General features: G+C 34.7%; 1 protein-coding gene across 1 annotated transcript in view; it reads left to right on the top strand.

Annotated features, from left to right (window-relative positions):
• FSTL5 (follistatin like 5) overlaps window positions 1-18,178 on the top strand; it is an 813,440-nt gene that overhangs the window by 351,219 nt on the left and 444,043 nt on the right. The window contains exon 5 of the mRNA XM_007955717.1: window positions 9,151-9,317. Coding sequence (XP_007953908.1) covers window positions 9,151-9,317 — 167 coding nt within the window. The remainder of the gene's footprint in view (window positions 1-9,150; window positions 9,318-18,178) is intronic.

Here is an 18,178-nt window from a genome sequence, read left to right as displayed (position 1 = left end):
AATTATTATTCATATTATCTCAAGGTTTTTGATCCTATTCCTTACTACTTTTTTTATTTGTTCATTCCTTTTCTCAATTTTTGTAAGGTTTTTTTTTTTTTTTTTTTTCTTCCTCTTATTTATGTTTAGGACACTTATAGGAGCTCTGGTGGCATAGTTTAGGGCATTTTACAACTAACCAGAGGCTGGCAGTTCAAACCCACCAGCCACTCCTTGGAAAGGAGACTGGGCAACCTACTTCTGCAAAGATACCATCTTGGAAACCCAAGAAGGGGTTGCTATGAGTCAAAATCAACTCAATGGCAATGAGTTTGGTTTGTTTTAAGACATTTGTATTTATATCACATTATTAGACTTTTGTTGATTATATGAGTTTGAAGTATCTTTTCCTACTTCATGTCTGATATTTTTGGTCTCTTTATATTTGCTAAGATTTAGAATAATATCTAAATTATAATGTAGTGAAATTTATGAAGCATTTCTCCAGTTGTCAATGCTTTTGTGTTTTGTTTAAGAAATTATTCCTCACCCCAAAATTTAAAGGCATTCTCTTAAGTTATCATATATATCATACATATTGTAAAAGATTATTTTCCAAGAACTTTCGTACTCATATTTAAACACTTGTCTTGCTCTCCTTTCTTTCTTACATCTTTGAGCATCTATCTAAGATCATTTTCTTTTTGCTTGAAGAAAGCCCTTCAGATTTTTTTAAAGCTAATTTATTTTTTTAAAGCTAATTTACTGAAATTACTTAGTGCATTTTAAAAATAGATTTATTTTATTGTAATTTTTAAATAAGTGTTTTTTTCATAAAATTTTAAGTTATATTTTGTCTCCTCTCAGGACTTTTAATATACCATTCACTTCCTGGTTTTTTTTTCCAAGAAAATGAGTTACCTTCCTAACACTCTTTATTGTAAAGACAATCTGTGTTTTCTTATTTGCATAATTTTAAAGACTTTCTCTTTTGTCTTCAGTTTTCATCAGTTTCACTGTTATATGTATAGGTGTGGATTATTTTCATTTTTCCTGTACTTTGCTTGGAATTAGATGAGCTTCTTCAATGATGTCTTTGAGCATTGGAAAAGTCTCAGTTACTTCTTCAAATATTGCTTCTGTCATATTTTCTCTCTCTCTTTCTTCTTTTTTATTTCTTTCTAGAATACCACATACATGCAATTTAATCTCTCTCTATTTTCAAATCTTTATCCTCTTGTTTTCATTATGGAAGGATTATTTCAAATCTTTTTCAGTTTCTAATGCTCTGGTAGCATAGTGCCTAAGGAAGGCAATTGACTGCTAACCAAAACGCTGGTGGTTCAAACCTACCAGCCACTCCTCGGAAGGAAGGTTGGACAATCTACTTCCATAGTGATACTGCCTCGGAAACCCAAGGAGGGGTTGCTATGAGTCAGGGCCGACTCGACAGCAAATAACAACAACAACAATTTTCTATTAAATACATCAATTTATTTCTTCATTTCATTTTCCAGTTCTGTAATTTTCATTGATTCTTTTATAAACTTACAATGTGAATTTATATAGCTTTTAATTTTTTGTCAAGATTTCTAACCTGGGATATCACTTCCATAAATACATTAAGTTTTCCTATCCTTGCAGATACGTTACTGTTGTGTTTTGTTTCTGCTCCTTCACATCTTGTTGTCCTTTCTCTTTGTGTGTCATGTTATCCTTGATTGCTTGCTGTACATTTCATTTCACAATTAGTAATTAGAGGATGAAACCAAAGCAAACTGACTGCTGCCGATTCGGACTCATAGTGACTCCTCCTTGGGTGTCTGAGGCAGTATCACTACAGGAGTAGATTGCCCAACTTTCCTTCTGAGGAGTGGCTGGTGGGTTTGAACCTCCAGCTTTCTGGTTAATAGTTACATGCCTTCAGCCTTCTGGTTAATAGTTACATGTCTTAGGCACTATGCCACCAGGGCTCCCAATTAGAGGACTAGGACGATACTATATTACTCCAGAAAATGTTTTATATTTCATGAGACACCTATATAAAGAATTGTAACAGTGTTATGCAATTACTTTTAGAGAGTAGCTAAAACAACAGAGTTGAAGCACAGAGAGGCAGATAGTCAATTATTGTACCTCTCCTATATTCCGACCGGGCCAAGAAGCCACATAAGGATATTTGGGTCTGTCAGTAATCTCCTCAAGATTGCAACATTCTTTAGGGAAAGTATAATTCCAAAAGTATAACTCCAAGTGCATTTTTTTTTCCTTTTCCCCTCACTTTCCCCAAATTATAATCCTCTTCAGGACATTGACTGCGAACTGATTGTTAACTCTTTAATGCTTTTAAGAATATACTCTTTTATTTAATTCAAGGTTATTTGTTTCTTTTTTGTTACTGTTGTTTTATTTCTATAGTGGAAGGGTTGGTTAAAATTATGTAGCCCCTTGGTACTGGAAGAAGGAAATTACTAGATCTCTCCTTTACCTATTTATTTATTTATTTATTTTTGTTTCAATTTTATAATGAAATCTAATATTCACAAAATATTTTTCATATAAATAATTAGTCTTAAAGTTTCTAGATCTTTTCATCAAAATATATTAGCATATATCCTGGTAAATGTAAATTAAGTAAGTGTTAATGTTTGTTTTGAAAGCCTATTTGTCTTGCCAATGGTGACCATCAGAAGTTCCCAGTAAATAAAGGATTTTGTCATTGAGTAGTCCTGGTTCTCTCATTAGGAGAATAATTACTTTGTTCCATCTAGGATTTCTGAAAGTCTTTCTTTGTGATCTATTTCTGGATAAAGTATTTTATTATTACCTGATGCTAATTAGCAATTTATTTTTTACTGTAGTAGAAAAGGTAAAAACACATGCTATTTGGAAACACAGCTGATAACATTTTCTCTAGGCTACCTTGCATGTAAGAGGGTAAAAATTTTTAACAGGTCATGGAAATAGCTGATCTAAATGAGGGTATTTTATGCCAAGCATTTTAGATTTTGGAAACACAGAAATATAAATTATAAACATGAGCAAAGGAATAAGATTCTCAGAGTAATATTTTACTGATTCAAATCAAATATTCAATGTAAGTACTCATTTGCAAACTTAAAAAGATGTAGGTGCTTAGAAGAACAGAATCTTGGTTATGAGAACCTCCATTCTTTTTGTGATTTTGAAGGGACTTTTCCATCAGAGTTACAAAAATTATCTTGTTTGAACCAGTATATGACAAATATTCACAATATTTATTTTTCTTTTGTGTACTAATACTATCACAGAGTATTTTTGCCTAAGTTTCTAAAACTATTACTATCACTCAGTTGAAAAAAAAAAAAATGCTTCATAAATATTCTTCTGTTGTGGTTTAAGTTGTAGTAAACCATACTTAAGAGGCCCTAGTTGAACAATGGGTAAGCACTTGGCTGCCAAATCAGTCTGGAGATTTCAACCCGCCCAGTGGCTCTGCAGAAGAAAAGATCTGATGATCTGTTCCTATAAAGATTAAAGTCTAGGAATCCCTATGGGGCAGGTCTACTCTGTCATATTGGGTTGCTGTTGTTGTTGTTATGTGCCATCGAGTTGAACCCAACTCATAATGACCCTTCTTGGGTTTCTGAGGCAGTATCACTATGGAAGTGGATTGCACAACCTTCCTTCTGAGGAGGGCCTGGTGGATTTGAGCCTCCAGCCTTCTGGTTAGCAGTCAAGGGCCTTAGGCACTATGCTACGAGCTTTTATTTACTCCATGGCAAACAAGAACAAACTACACTTGCCTCTTTGGCTTCAGATTTTGCTAGTCAACAAGATCAACTTTCCATTCCTTTTAAAACTAATCATTTACACTGCTCTAAGTAAAGTTGTAAAAATTAGAAAGTACAGTAAGAGTTCCACAGGGAGGAAGTACTTTAAGTCTCTTAGATTTCTTAAATAATCAAAAAAAAAAAAAGAAAAAAAACCTGTGCTAGAAAAAGTATAATAGTCTTTATAACATGAGATCAAAAGAAATGCCACTTGAGGATCTTAGACATCTTTGAATACTTGCGAGTTTCTCTAATAAGAGGTAAAGTTTATAGGTCCAAGGAGTGCTGCTGTGTTTCAGAACACTCCGTACCGTCTGCTATACCTAGTCTGTATGTTTTTACCTTTTGTCACAGTGCTGGATGACTCTCGACTTTGTGATACATAATTTCACATAAAGAAGACTTTTAAAACACGGATTATCCTTAGAGAGAAGTGGAAGATGAGAACTAAAAATGATCTGCACTACTTGCTGCAAAGGGATTCTGTGCATAATGACTATAAGATGTTTTAAGATAAAGTGTGGTAAAGTCAAATATGCCAGCATTAATATATATCGAAGCAAATATAGATTAATCATAGTTAATAAAGTTTATATTTTTTTCTTTGCAAATCTTAATGTAACAGCTTTGATAACTCAAATATACATAGACATTCAGAGACAAGCAAACTACTAATAGCTATTATAAAAGTCAGATTAAGAACTGAGTTACAGCTAGATCCATGGTTATTTTTTAGTTTATATATTCATTTTTAGATAAAATCAATCACTGACTATGAAAATTAATACAAATTTGATATATTCTCATAAATTACTTTATTCAGTATTAAAATACTATTCATGAAATTCAAGAAGAAAAATGATTAACACTTGTGATTCTGTGAGAATGAATCTCTGCTTGATAATAACTTTCAGAAAACGTAGTAAAGGTATGTATAACTCTGGTAGCATAGTGGCTAAGACACTTGCCTGCTAACCAGACAGCTGGCGGTTCAAACCCACCAGCCACTCCTCGGAAGGAAGGTTGGGCAATCCTACTTCCGTAGTGATAACTGCCTCGGAAACCCAAGGAGGGGTCGCTATGAGTCGGGGCCGACTCGACGGCACATAACAACAACAACAACAACAGTTTTGTAGCTAAAATAAATTGTGTTGCTAAATTTATTTAAGGGTAGGACCACTTCTCTTTGAGAAGTAACCAGTGAACATATTTGGTTTGTGTGTTGTTGTTGTTACGTGCTGTTGAGTCGGATGCGACTCATAGTGACCCCTCCTTAGGTTTCCAAGGTGGTGTCACTATGGAAGTGGATTCCCCAACCTTCATTCTGAGGAGTCACTGGTGGGTTTGAACCACCAGCCTTCTGAATAGCAGTCAAGTGCCTCAGGCACTATGCTGCCAGAGTTCCTCCTGTGTATGCAGCTTTATATAATATTTCAAGAAAATGGTGAAATATGTAGTATTAAATATGCCAGAAAAAAATTAAAGAGTTTTAAAATACATATTATATTTAACGACATATTATTTATGAAAATAGTTTTAAAAACCTTTCTTAAAATGTAGTCTTTAAAATAACAAGGTTTTTTCAGTGTGTATTAATATTCCCTATGTGAATAATAATTCTTACTTCTAATTAAGCTTTGTTTCAGTGAAAGATGAATTACATTTTTAAAAAGAGATCCAGCATAATGTTAGGCCAACTCTCAGCATTTTTCCTAAGATTGCCTAGTTAACACGGTAGCATGTAAGCCACAAAAGCACAATTTACTTGAGTGTCCTGGAACCTAATTTCAGATGCAACAGATCAGTAAGGAGATTCCAAAATCACTTAGTAGCAATTATGTTTCTAAATGTCAGATTAGCCAATGTAAACGTGTTCTTTTTAGAATCAAGTATCTTATTATCTTTTCCATAATTCCTTGAGAAAACTGAGAGCTATAATTCAGTTTGTTTGGTTGGAAAATTTCTAATAATTCTTGTACGACACTGTATATGAATTTCTTCTTTTAGTAAGCTCTTTCTTCCAGATTGTACTGTTAAAAAAAGGAAAAAAGAAACTGTGTATGCAAATTTCAAAATTTCAATCTCTTCATATGCTTAATTGGTCCAATACATCTCCTTCAAAATTAAATATATATATGGGAGCTCTGTTGGCGTAGTGCCTAAGCCATTTGCCTGCTAACCAGAAGGCTGGTTGTTCAAACCCACCTGCCACTGCTCAGAAGGAAGACTGGGCAATCTATTTTATAGAATAGTGCCTCAGAAACCCAAGGAGGTATCACTATGAGTCAGGACTGAATGGACAGCAGTGAGTTTGTTTATTATTTTTTGTTTTTATACACACACACACGTATATATAATATAAGGAACTCTACTGGTGCTACTAAAGCATTTGACTACTAACTGGAAGGTTGATGGCTCAAAACCACCAGCCACTCAGCAGAAGGAAGATGAGTCAATCTACTTCCAAAAATATCTACCACCTTGGAAACCTAATGAAAGTTGCTATGAATCAGAATTGACTCAATAGCAGTGTTTGTTTTTTGTTTATATTATGTATTATATTATATATTACATATTATATATTTTATGTTATGTTATATATTACATATTATATATTTACATACATATGTATATACATGTTCTTTTGTATATATATTTATACATGTATGTGCATATACATATATGTGCATGTATATATAAATATGTGTACATATATATATCTTTAAATATGCATTCTGGTATATATATCAGAAATGATACTTAAAAAGCAGAATAAGCTAGGGCCTATGTTCTTACTAACTCAAGCAGATTGAGATAAAATCTGAATTTTGATAAATTTCATTAGTAGAATATTAAACTGTGCATACCAAAACTGAGAAAGATTTGTTATTTATTTATATTTGCAATGAATTACCAAAAATTAAACTTGGATTGAGTGTCTCTCTGCAAGTGTTCTTCAATTTCAAAGCAAGTTTTCCTCTTCTTTCAAACGTTATAGTAGAGCTGACAAGGGACAAGGTGTAGTCACTTCTTTGGCACAGTCAGCTACCCAGAGAGAGTGGGTATTTGGATGTGGGCTCAGGACCATATTCTCAGGGGACATCAAGCTCAATTGCCATATCATACTACAGAAAACATTGTTCCACCTCCTACTTTGGAGAGTAGTGACTGGGATCTTAAAAGCTTGCAAGCAGCCATCTAGATGCAGCAATGGGTCTCTCCTCATCCAGAGCAAAGAAGAATGAAGAAAACCAAAGATTATGGAAATAATTAGTCCAAGCAAGTGGTACATAATGCAATCATGCTATCCTCAGTTTATATGACTATGAAACCAGAGAATTAGATTGTGCCCAGCTACCACTGTCAACTACTCGGAGGGGGATCTATGTGGGAAATCCAAATAGAGTGGGAGAACAATGTGGAACAAAACTCAAAATCATTTGTAGAGAAAAAAGGACCAGGTTTGCTGGTCTGATAAAGCCTGATGGAACCACTGAGACTACGGCCCCTAGCTGCCCTTCAGGTCTGGAATTGAACCCACACCTATGGCTTCCAGCCAAACAAGAGACAGGCATATGAGCTGAACATTTACACTAGGTAGATACACTCCTTGGAGAGAACAATCATGGGAGAATAGAAGGGCTGTGTATGCTCAGGGACATAGCTTAGGGGGCAGGTGTGCCTGCAGGGAAGGACACAGGGAAGAGGTAACTATGGGGAGGAAGTGGGAGAGGAGCTGTTGCTTTGTGGGGAATTGCAGTCAATGTCATGAGACAAAGTGTATGTGAACTTTATAGGGAAAGTGAATTTGCTCTATAAACTTTCACCCAAATCACAATAATAAATAAGTAAATAAATAGATAGATAGATAAATAGATAAATAAAGATGAATTAAATAATTGTAGCTATTGTATTTTAAAAACTAGATTTGCTCTAACAAAATATAATGGACAACCTATATCTGTTCATATTCACTAGATATTGCTGTTACTACCAGTGTGTCATAAGAATAGACGTTACTTAACATTTACACTTAATGTGTGTGTGTGTGGGGGGGTGAGGATTAGAAGTTTGATCATAGCCTTATGTTACAAAAACTTGTGCCATATTTGGCAAGGCAATTTGTGATGAAAAAACAAAAACAAAAGCAAAAAAAACACAACTATTGACTTAGTAACTCTATTTTAGAATATATAATTTGGTTAGCATTTTTCTTCCTCCTCAAAATGAGACTAGGAAAGAGAAGAGAAGGTAGGTTGGTGAAAGGGAAGGAATGGAGTTTGTGGAAGAGACTGCATTGATCATACCATGAATTTCATACAAATTTAAAGCCTTCACTCTCCTCACTTACCCTCCAAGTAAAATATTATTGACTATACTGAAGGATAAAAGGACAATGATTCCACCTTTCCATATCAATTTTAAATAAGAGTAGTCATCTGTGATCTTTTTAACCTGATTAAGTCAGAACAAAGCCAAAATGAAAGATTCACTCATAAAGTAAGATTGTCTGTGAATGTCAGCTGAAAATGAAAGGGCAATTTTCATATTTGTGCAGCATTGAAAGATAATATCCCAGGCATCCCTCATAATAATGGACAATTGTTAATTGTCATGGTCAATTTTTAAAGACTATCTGAAAATATAAAAAGAAAGTCAGATCCAGATTTTGAACAGTGTTTTAAATAGTTCAGCCTAACTTTCAGGATGAATGTGTTCATTGGTTTATTAAAAATACAATAGTTAACTTAAAAATTTAAAGGTCTGAGAATTATTGTAATGTACCAAACTATCTTATAAAGGCAGCTGATAGAATTTCACTTAATTGCTATTTAGTCAGTGAACCTCAGTCTTTCCTCCTTTAACTTCCCAAATAAATTGTATTCCTTTAGAGTCGATTTATGTTTCCCAGCATAATGATGCATTTTACCCATTCAGCTACGTTAGTGTTCTCTGAAGCCAGCCAGCAATGATCTCACCTCACCTACAATATAAATCTATCAGTGAATAAACAACATCATTTGTATTTCAATGTCGATGACACACTACATGTCAATTTGGCATTTAAATAATTTATCTCTTTTTGGGGTATAAGCTGCCAGGCTTATTATAATTCTACTTGTGAGACTCATTTCATGTTTAATGGTTATTTGCTTCATGTGGATGCCTGTCAATCAATTAAATTGAAATGTCATTCTGACCGTTTATTGGAAACAATTTACTCTTTCTTATTTCATCATAGGCTTTTTTCCTTTTGATTCAAATTAAAAGCTTTAATTACTAGCATTCAGAAACTTTATCCTAATTAATTTTAAAAAACTACATGCTCATCAGAATTACTGACATTTTATCTTTACAGAGGTTATCCAATTGAGTCTTCCTGAAGATCAGAAACTAAGCAGTATTGCAGTGACTGTGGGACAAAGTGCTGTTCTGAGCTGTGCCATTCAAGGAGCCTTGAGACCCCCCATCATCTGGAAAAGGAACAATATTATTCTAAATAATTTAGATTTGGAAGACATCAATGTGAGTACATAAATATATATTGCATTTTTAATTTGTATGTTTCACCTGATGCACTCCAGATTCTATGAAGTATGGGAAGCATAATGAATATTGGCTATAGAATAGAAGATAATACATTGGAATAATAGCATAATCATTTTAATGGCTGAAAGAAGCCCTACAGATCATTTAAAATTACATAAACTATGTGTAATGATTTTTTCAGCAGTTTATGTGACAATGTGTTGGTGAGGGAATAAATTTTTGCAAACTCTTAGATAGGATGTCTACTAAATTTTAAAATGCAAATCCTCTAGCCTTAGCAAATTTACATTGAAGAATTATTTCTATAGATATACTTATATCTGAATTAAATATATATGTATAACATTTTTCACCTTCACAATGATTAGAAAAGTAAATATATATATATATATATTAGAATACCATCAATGGAACATATGATTGTGTGTGTGTGTGTTTGTGCATGTATGTTTGTGTAATAAAATCCTGTATTGCCATTAAAATCAAAGAAGGAGATTTATACTTGCTAATTTAAAATATTGTGATATTCATATGTGCTGATAGTATTATCTAAGCACATATAAATGTCACATTTTTTATAGAAGTATGTATAAATCCCCTTAGTATTATCTCCACTACTAGTGGGTCAACTTGTCCTACTGTGGTGGTTGTATGTTGCTGTGGTACTGAAGGCTATTCCACTGGAATTTTAAATACCAGCAGGATCACTCAGGTTGGACAGATTTTAGTGGAGACAGACTAGGAAGAAGGAAGAGACAGACTATTTTTGAAAAAACTCAGTCACTGAAAACCTTATGAATAGTGGTGGAATATTGTCCGATACAGTGCCGAAAGATGAACCCCTCAGGATGGAAAGCACACAAAAGATGACTAGGGAGAGCTGCCTCCTCAAAGCAGAGATGATCTTAATGATTTAGATGGAACAAAGTTTTCAGGACTTTAATTTGCTGGCATGACTCAAAATAAGAAACAGCTGCAAACATCCATTAATAATCAGGACTTAGAATATACAAACTATGAATCTAGGCAAATTGGAAATTGTCAAAAATAAAGTGGAACGCATGAAAAAAGCAAAGACCTACTGATCAGCACTTACTGATGAAGATCATACACGCTTCAGTGTGAATTACATCTCAACGAGAAGATAAAAATCCAACGATTGGACCAATAAATAACATAATGATAAATGGAGAAAAGATTGAAGTTGTCAAAGATTTCATTTTCCTTAGATTCATAATCAATGCCAATGGAAGCAGCAGTCAAAAAATCAAATGATATTGCATTGGAGAAATTCACTGCAAAAGACTTCCTTAAAATGTTAAAGAGCAAAGATGTCAATTTGAAGACTAAGTTGAGCCTGACCTAAGCTGTGGTATTTTCAATAGGCTCATCAGAATATGAAAGCTGGACAATGAATATGGAAGACTCCAAAAATATCTGTGCATTTGAATTATGATGTGGGTGGAGAATATTGATATACTATGGACTGCCAGAAGAAGGAAAAAATTTGTCCTGTAAGAGGCACATCTGGAATTTTTCTTGGAAGTACGAATGTCCAGACTTCATCTCTCTCAGTTTGGTCATGTTATCAGGAGGGACATTCCATGAAGAAGAATATCTTGCATGGTAAATTAGAGGGTTAGCAAAAAAGGGAAAACACTAAATGAGATGGATTAACATTGCAATGATGGGCTCAAGCATAGCAACAATTGTGTGAATGACACAGGAATGGATAGTGATTCATTCTGTTGTACATGGGGTTAAAACTGACTTAACAGCACCTCACAGTAATGTATGAAATGTTCTCAGTAATCAAAATAGCAATAATAATAATAATAATAATAATAATAATAATGCACATATATACAAAAAACCAAACTCACTGCCATACAGTTCATTCTAACTCATAGCAATACCCTTTGGGTTTCTGAAGCAATAAATCTTTATGGAAGTAGATTGCTCAGTCTCGGTGGATTTGAACTGCCAGTCTTCTTGTTAGCAGTCAAATGCCTTAAGCATTATGCACCAGAGCTCCTAATATATATATATATATGTGTGCAATTTCCAGAAGCATATCCATGTAATAGTTTAGTGTTCATTCTGTTGTTGTTGTTGTGTGCCGTCAAGTCAGCCCTGACTCATAGCGACCCCTCCTTGGGTTTCTGAGGCAGTATCACTACGGAAGTAGGATTGCCCAACCTTCCTTCTGAGTGTTCATTCTAAGGAGGGAGAAATCAATCAGGGATGAAATGTAGACTTAGTTCCAAGTGAAAACCATTTGCAATTTTTGTATTTTTATATGTATATATTAGTTTTTACTAAGAGAATTAAAACAAAAAAAAAAACACAAACTCACTGCCATCAAGTCAGATCTGACTCATAGCCACCGTTCCTTGGGTTCCCAAAGTGGTATTACTATGGAAGTAGATTGCCCAACCTTCCTTTCAAGAAGTGGCTGGTGGGTTTGAACCACCAGCCTTCTGGTAGCAGTCAAATGCTGTAGGCACTATACTGCCAGAGCTCCTAACTAAGAGAATAGTTTTTGAAAATAACATTGTGTGGTTTTTTGTTGAAACTATTTATTTGGGATTATTTTCTGGAAGTCTCACAAATACAACTTAAAATGCTAAGGAAAATGGGACTGTTGAAAATTTCCTGCATAAGTTGGGTTCAAGAATACTTAGATTTCAGGATTTTTAAACATGTTGTTAAATGTTTCCTCTCCATCTGCTGGATTTATTTTTAGATAAGTGTTCTCCATGTTGTGGTCACTACCAAATCCAAATACATATTAGAACTCTTGATCTTAGAAGAAGTCCTATATCCTTTAGAACCTATAGAACACATCCTAGGAAAGAGTCAGTTTTATACAACTAGAGTTGCATGACTTTCATTGAAGTAATTATTTAGTCTAACAACATAATATACTGATTGGCTAAGCTAGAGGGATGTGTCCCTTAAGCCAAGCAGGGGCTACCCAACTCAACAGATCTGAATTATTACTGAATGGTTGCTGAGTAGTTTCCCAATAGATGGGTATGATAGGAAAAAGGGAAGAAAGGAAAGAAAAACAAAACAAAACAAAAAGTTATACTAGTATTGGTTAATTGTCACTGGAAATCAAGATTGTTGCCCAATGTCTGTGACTGTCAGAATCACCAACAGTTTGTCTGAAAGTATTTTTTTTTTTAAAGGTTGAGTACCAACCTATAGTTCTCTGGAGTGTTAGAAGAGGGTAAGGGCAGTTTTTGCTTCAAATACTTCATATGTGTTAGAAACAGGAAAATATTACGGGAAGAAATAAATGTTTTATTTTTCTGGAATTAAGCATCAAGTTTTTCCACTCAGATTCATTGCTAGCAATTCAATATCTCATCCCAATTCAATAGGGTAAATCTCCAAAAGTGAAATAAAAGCATGAGCAAAGAAACTTCAGGATATTCATCTGTTCCTTCCATCCTTCTTGAGGGTTAAAGTTGAACATCATCCTTCTAGATGGAAAGAAGTAAAAAAAAAAAAAAAAAAATCATGTGGTTATTGGGTATCTCTGGATATGCTATTGTTATGTTTTTGTTAGGTACAATTGAGTCAGTTCTTACTCATAGCAACCCCATGTGCAACAGAACAAAGCACGGCCTGGTCCTGCACCATTCTCACAATTGTCGCTGTGTTTCAGCCCATTATTGCAGTCACTGTCTCTATCCAGCTCATTGAGCATCTTCCTCCTTTTCTCAGATCTTGTACTTTACCAAACATGATTACTTCTCCAAAGATTGATCCATTCTGATAACAAAGTACATGAAAAATATTGCTATCCTTGCTTCTAAGGAGCATTTTGTTCATAACCCTCCCAAGACAGATTTGTTCATTCTTCTGGAAGGTCATGGTATTTTCAATATTCTTTGCCAACATCATAATTCAAATGCTCCAACTCATATTCAGTTGTAATTCATTGCCCAGTTTTTGCATGCATACCAAACCAAAAAAAACAAACTCACTGCCACCTAGTCGATTTGACTCATAGAGATCCCTCCTTGGGTTTCTGGGGAAGTTTCTCTATGAAAGTAGAGATATAATCTTCCTTCAGAGGAGTGGATGTTGGGTTTGAACCTATAGCCTTCTGATTATCAGTCAGATGTCTTAGGCACTGCATCACCAAATAGGAGGCTATTAAAAATACCATTGCTTAGGTCAGGCCTCAAAGTGACATCTTTGCTTTTTGACACTTTAAAGAGGTATTTAGCACCAGATTTGCCCAGTGCAAAAGTCACTTGATTTCATGACTGTTGCTTCTATGGGCACTGGTTGTGAATGCAAGAAAAATGAAATCTATGGCAACTACAATATTTTCTCCTTTTATCATGAAGTTGCTTATTTGTCCAGTTGTGAGGGTATGAGGAGTTGCAATTCCACTTTTGTTTTACTGATTTTGAGGTTTTATTATCTATTTGCATATAACCTCAGTTATTATTTATTATTATCTCTGTGGTGTAGTGAATTACTTGGCTTTTCTAGCCATAGTCTTTGTAACTTCCGCTGGATTACTGGGTGGGACCATACAAATAAAGTGTGTAGGACTTTGAGGTTAGGATTGGTAGTTTTGTTCCTGGGCCAGGCTTAAAATGAGCCTTCCTAGAGACAGAGGAGGGGATCTCACTTGGAGATGAAGTAGAGTGCGTCCTTGGACCTGAGATCCCTGTGCTGGACCTCCTTGGCAAAGGTGCCCTGCAGAGAGAAATGCCTGGGAGAGAGATTGTAGCAGTGGAACCAAGAGGCACAAGACAGAGCGGCAGGCTTTCTAGCCCGTGGGGCAAGAGAGCTGTGTCCCCTTGGGCAGGAAACCTGCTGGTTGAGTGGGGTGCACATAGGTGTACCTATTGGCAGAATTAAAAGAGCTTTATAACACTTGCCAAAGCAGGGCAGAGTCCAGGCCAAGAGGCCAAGGGTCACAGAGGCGTGTCTGAGGGCACAGCAGAGGGGAGACTGTACTGATCAAAGAATTGTATCCTGAACATGTTCCCGAACCTGAATTGTACCCTGTTACTTCCCTGATAAACTCTATAATTCTGAGTATTGTCTGTGAGTTCTGTGTGGCCATTGCAATGAATTATCAAACCCAGCAGAGAAGTAGTGAATGCCTTGGGAGGGACAGTTGGGAGGGTGGCAGCATGATTGGCCTCACAGGAATAAGTCTTGGGCTGTAGATGGTGATTCTCTCTTCCCCTAGTGAGATTGGAGGAGGTTAGAAGATGCCTCCTCTGTGCTTTTAATCTTGCAGAAAGCCATGGTCCTTCTACTTAACCTTTGCTGCTTCATATAGAAACTAAAGCACAAGCCCAGGAAAGTCATTCATATTTGTTTCATCATTCTTACATTCTTGTATAATGTAAAATAATGTATCAAAACAAAAACTATTAACCACTTTTTTAAACAATATTTGATGTAACTTTTTTCTAAATGTGCTCACACCTAGCCACTGAAAATAGTATATTATATTAAGAATAACATTTAACTATCAAGAATAGTGTTACAAATCAGATACAACCTCAGGGGCATTTGAGTTTCTTTGAGAGTTATGGTCCTAGAACAATTATCCTGGGTTTGTTTCATGAATTTATATGTCTACTTTTTCTGTCTAGATCCTGCTTTCAACCAGTCAACTATTATTTGTAATCAGGGCATTATTCCTAATGTACTATGCTTTGAAAACCTCAGATAGCCTTCTTTGAATTAGGTCAGTAATATTGAGTATCTTGTGAGTGACATTCTGTGATAACTTTCAAAAGTGGACATATACTTGTTTATGGATCTTATAAATTCTTTGGATTATTTCCTTTGTTTTAGAGATTTGAAATTTGTTGAAAAATGATTTTTTAGTAACTTACGTCTCTGAGATATATAAATATTAAGTAAGCACTGAGGTAAGTAAATTGTTTTTCATACACATTAAAGAACAGATGAAATTTGTATGAAGTTTGAAAAGATTTCTAATATTTAGAAAGTTTCATTTTAATTTTGAACTACAGTTAATTAAGTTAAGCAAATATTCATTATCTATACTGTACACAGAACTACAAGCCTTCCAAAATTAAAACTGTGGAGAATATCCAAAGAAGGTATATTTTTTTAAATGTCCCAATATGCTCCCAGTGTTTTCATTTCATTATCAAGTATCAACTGTAAGATTATGAAAATATATTTTCAGACATTTAACAATATGACTGCAATATTAAATAAAAGATTATAGTTGGCTCTGCTCATAAGTCTGCCAATATAAGAACTTTATCATGTAAATAAAAATATAGATTGTCAGCTCTGTGTCCAGCAGTCATGTGTTTTCTGATTACTCACAACCTATTAAATACACCTTCAATGTTTCGACAATTCCTACTCTATGAATCAAGGTGGAAATAAATAAGCAAAAAAAGTTGCTTGCTTAGGCTTCCTTGCAGGAATGATACAGAAATGTGAACAAAGACACTAACAAATAGAGCTGATGAACATGGTCCAATTTCATAAGCAAGAATGTGAGAAGAGGAATGTTTACAAGTGGCAACCTTTTGAATTTTAAAGTGATAGTGTTTTCATTCAGATTCCAGGGACCTAAGAACAGGCTCTGTTTGCCAGGGTTGGCAAGGACATATAAGAGGCCGACAAAGGAAAGGAGACAGGCGATAAGTGTATAAGTGCTATCAACTAGTGAATAGAGGAGCACAGCACAGGACCCTGCTTGTATAGATAACATACAAACAAAACAAACAAAATGAAAATTGTGGACAAGTCACTGCAACATATAATCACCGATTAAATATAAACACAAAAACATCACAATGCCTCAGAGACAACAGAGCATCACAGTCCACACAAAGAAGCAAGACAAAGCAGGAGAAACAAGGGACCAGGATATAGACCCAAAACACAACCCTGATGAAGATGCAGCATTGGAACTCCTTGATAAGGAAATAAAAAGAATTATATTTAGGTATCTTCAAAGGATTAAGAGACAGACCAAAGAAAACACAGATAAAACCCTAGAAGAATGCTGGAAGAAAATACAAGAACAAAATAACAAAATAAATGAAAAATTAGAAATGATTCTAAATCTACAGATAGAAATCCAGAAGAATAATACTAAATTGTCAGAAATAGATAACATATTAAAAGGGCAAAGGAGTAGAATTGATGCAATGGAAGACAGAATTAATGAGATTGAAGACAAATACCTGAATACTTCCTTGGAAATGGATCAATCAGAAAAAAAATCAACACAAAATGAAGAAAGCCTAAAGGTTCATGTGGCATACCATCAAAAGGAATAACCTACGTGTCATTGGAATTCCAGAACAGGAAGAGAAAAATGAAGCCACTGAGAAAATTGTCCAAGATTTGTTGGAGGAGAACTTCCCTGGTATGATGAAAGATGAGAATATAGCCATTCAGGAAGTCCAACAAACCCCAAACAGGATAGACTCCAAAAAAAAAAAAAAAAAACACCAAGACATATCATCATCAAACTCACCAAAACCAAAGACAAAGAAAGAATCATGAGTGCAGCACAGGAAAAACGAAAAGTTACCTACAAGGGGCAACCAATAAGACCAAGCTCGGATTTCTCGACAGAAACCATGCAGGTGAGAAGATAGTGGGATGGTATATATAAAACAGTAAAAGAGAAAAATTTCCAACCAAGAATTATGTACCCAGCAAAATTGTCCCTCAAAGATGATGGTGAAATTAGGACATTTCCAGATAAGAAGACATTAAGGGAATTTGTTCAAACCAGGCCAACCTTACAAGAGATGCTAAAGGGAGCCCTTTGGACAGATAAGCAACAACAGCCAACAACAACTGACCGTTAATACACATATGATATAACCCAGAAACCAACCCAGCTATAGAAGTATCCAAAGTAAATAAGCCTACATGATTGTAAACAGAGAATCAGAGACATCAGCCAACAAATGAGGACAACTGCAAACCAAAAAGAGAGAAAAAAAAAATCTGTGTCATTACAGAACTTCTAGATGGTAGGGAAGTCAAGACAACTACAAGATACAAGGGACTATTCTAAACTTGAGAAGAAAACTATAAATCACAGGGTAACCTCAAAGAAAAATGATAAACCTTCACATCAAAATAAAAAATAGGACCAACATAAATATTCAGCAAATACTAAAACAATAGCAATGAAGAAGTGATAACATGATTCATAAACAAAATGGGCTCAGCATAGAAAATTATATGGAACAAAGAAATCAACACAATGAAAAAGCACATGACAAAAATGACAGCAACAAATTTATATTTGTTGATAATTACGTATCTGGCAAGGGACTTATCTCTCATCATAGCACTATTTACAACAGCAAGAAGATGGAAACAACCTATGTGCCCATCAGCAGAAGAGTAGATGACCAAACTATGGTACATACACATACCGAAATGCTATGCAGCACTAAAGAGTAACGTAGAGTCTGCAAAACACAGCATAATATGGATGAACTTGGAGGACATTATGCTGAGTGAAATAAGTCAATCACAGAAGGACAAATATAGTATTAGTTCATCATTGTGGAGGGTCAAGAAAAGGTTTTTGTATGGAGGGAAACTTTCTTTGTTGGTTGCCAGGGGTGGGAGGGGAAGGGAGGGAACACTGAAAAAAAAAAAAAAAAGATACATTGACCATGTCACTTTAATTTTGTGTATTTTATTACATAAATTATATTTCAATAATAATAATTTTTAAAAAAAAGAATGTGAGAAGACAGGGGTTTTGCAGAATTCTTTTGCCCAGCTACGCTTTCTGGTATTGTTCAAGACTAAAAAAAAATTGCTTA

This window comes from Orycteropus afer, unplaced genomic scaffold (assembly GCF_000298275.1).
Source record: "Orycteropus afer afer isolate SDZICR_OR568_19922 unplaced genomic scaffold, OryAfe1.0 scaffold00535, whole genome shotgun sequence".
In the NCBI taxonomy this organism is placed as follows: Eukaryota; Metazoa; Chordata; class Mammalia; order Tubulidentata; family Orycteropodidae; genus Orycteropus; species Orycteropus afer.
The sequence above is the reverse complement of the archived record's forward strand: the minus strand, read 5'-3'. Positions and strand labels throughout refer to the sequence as shown.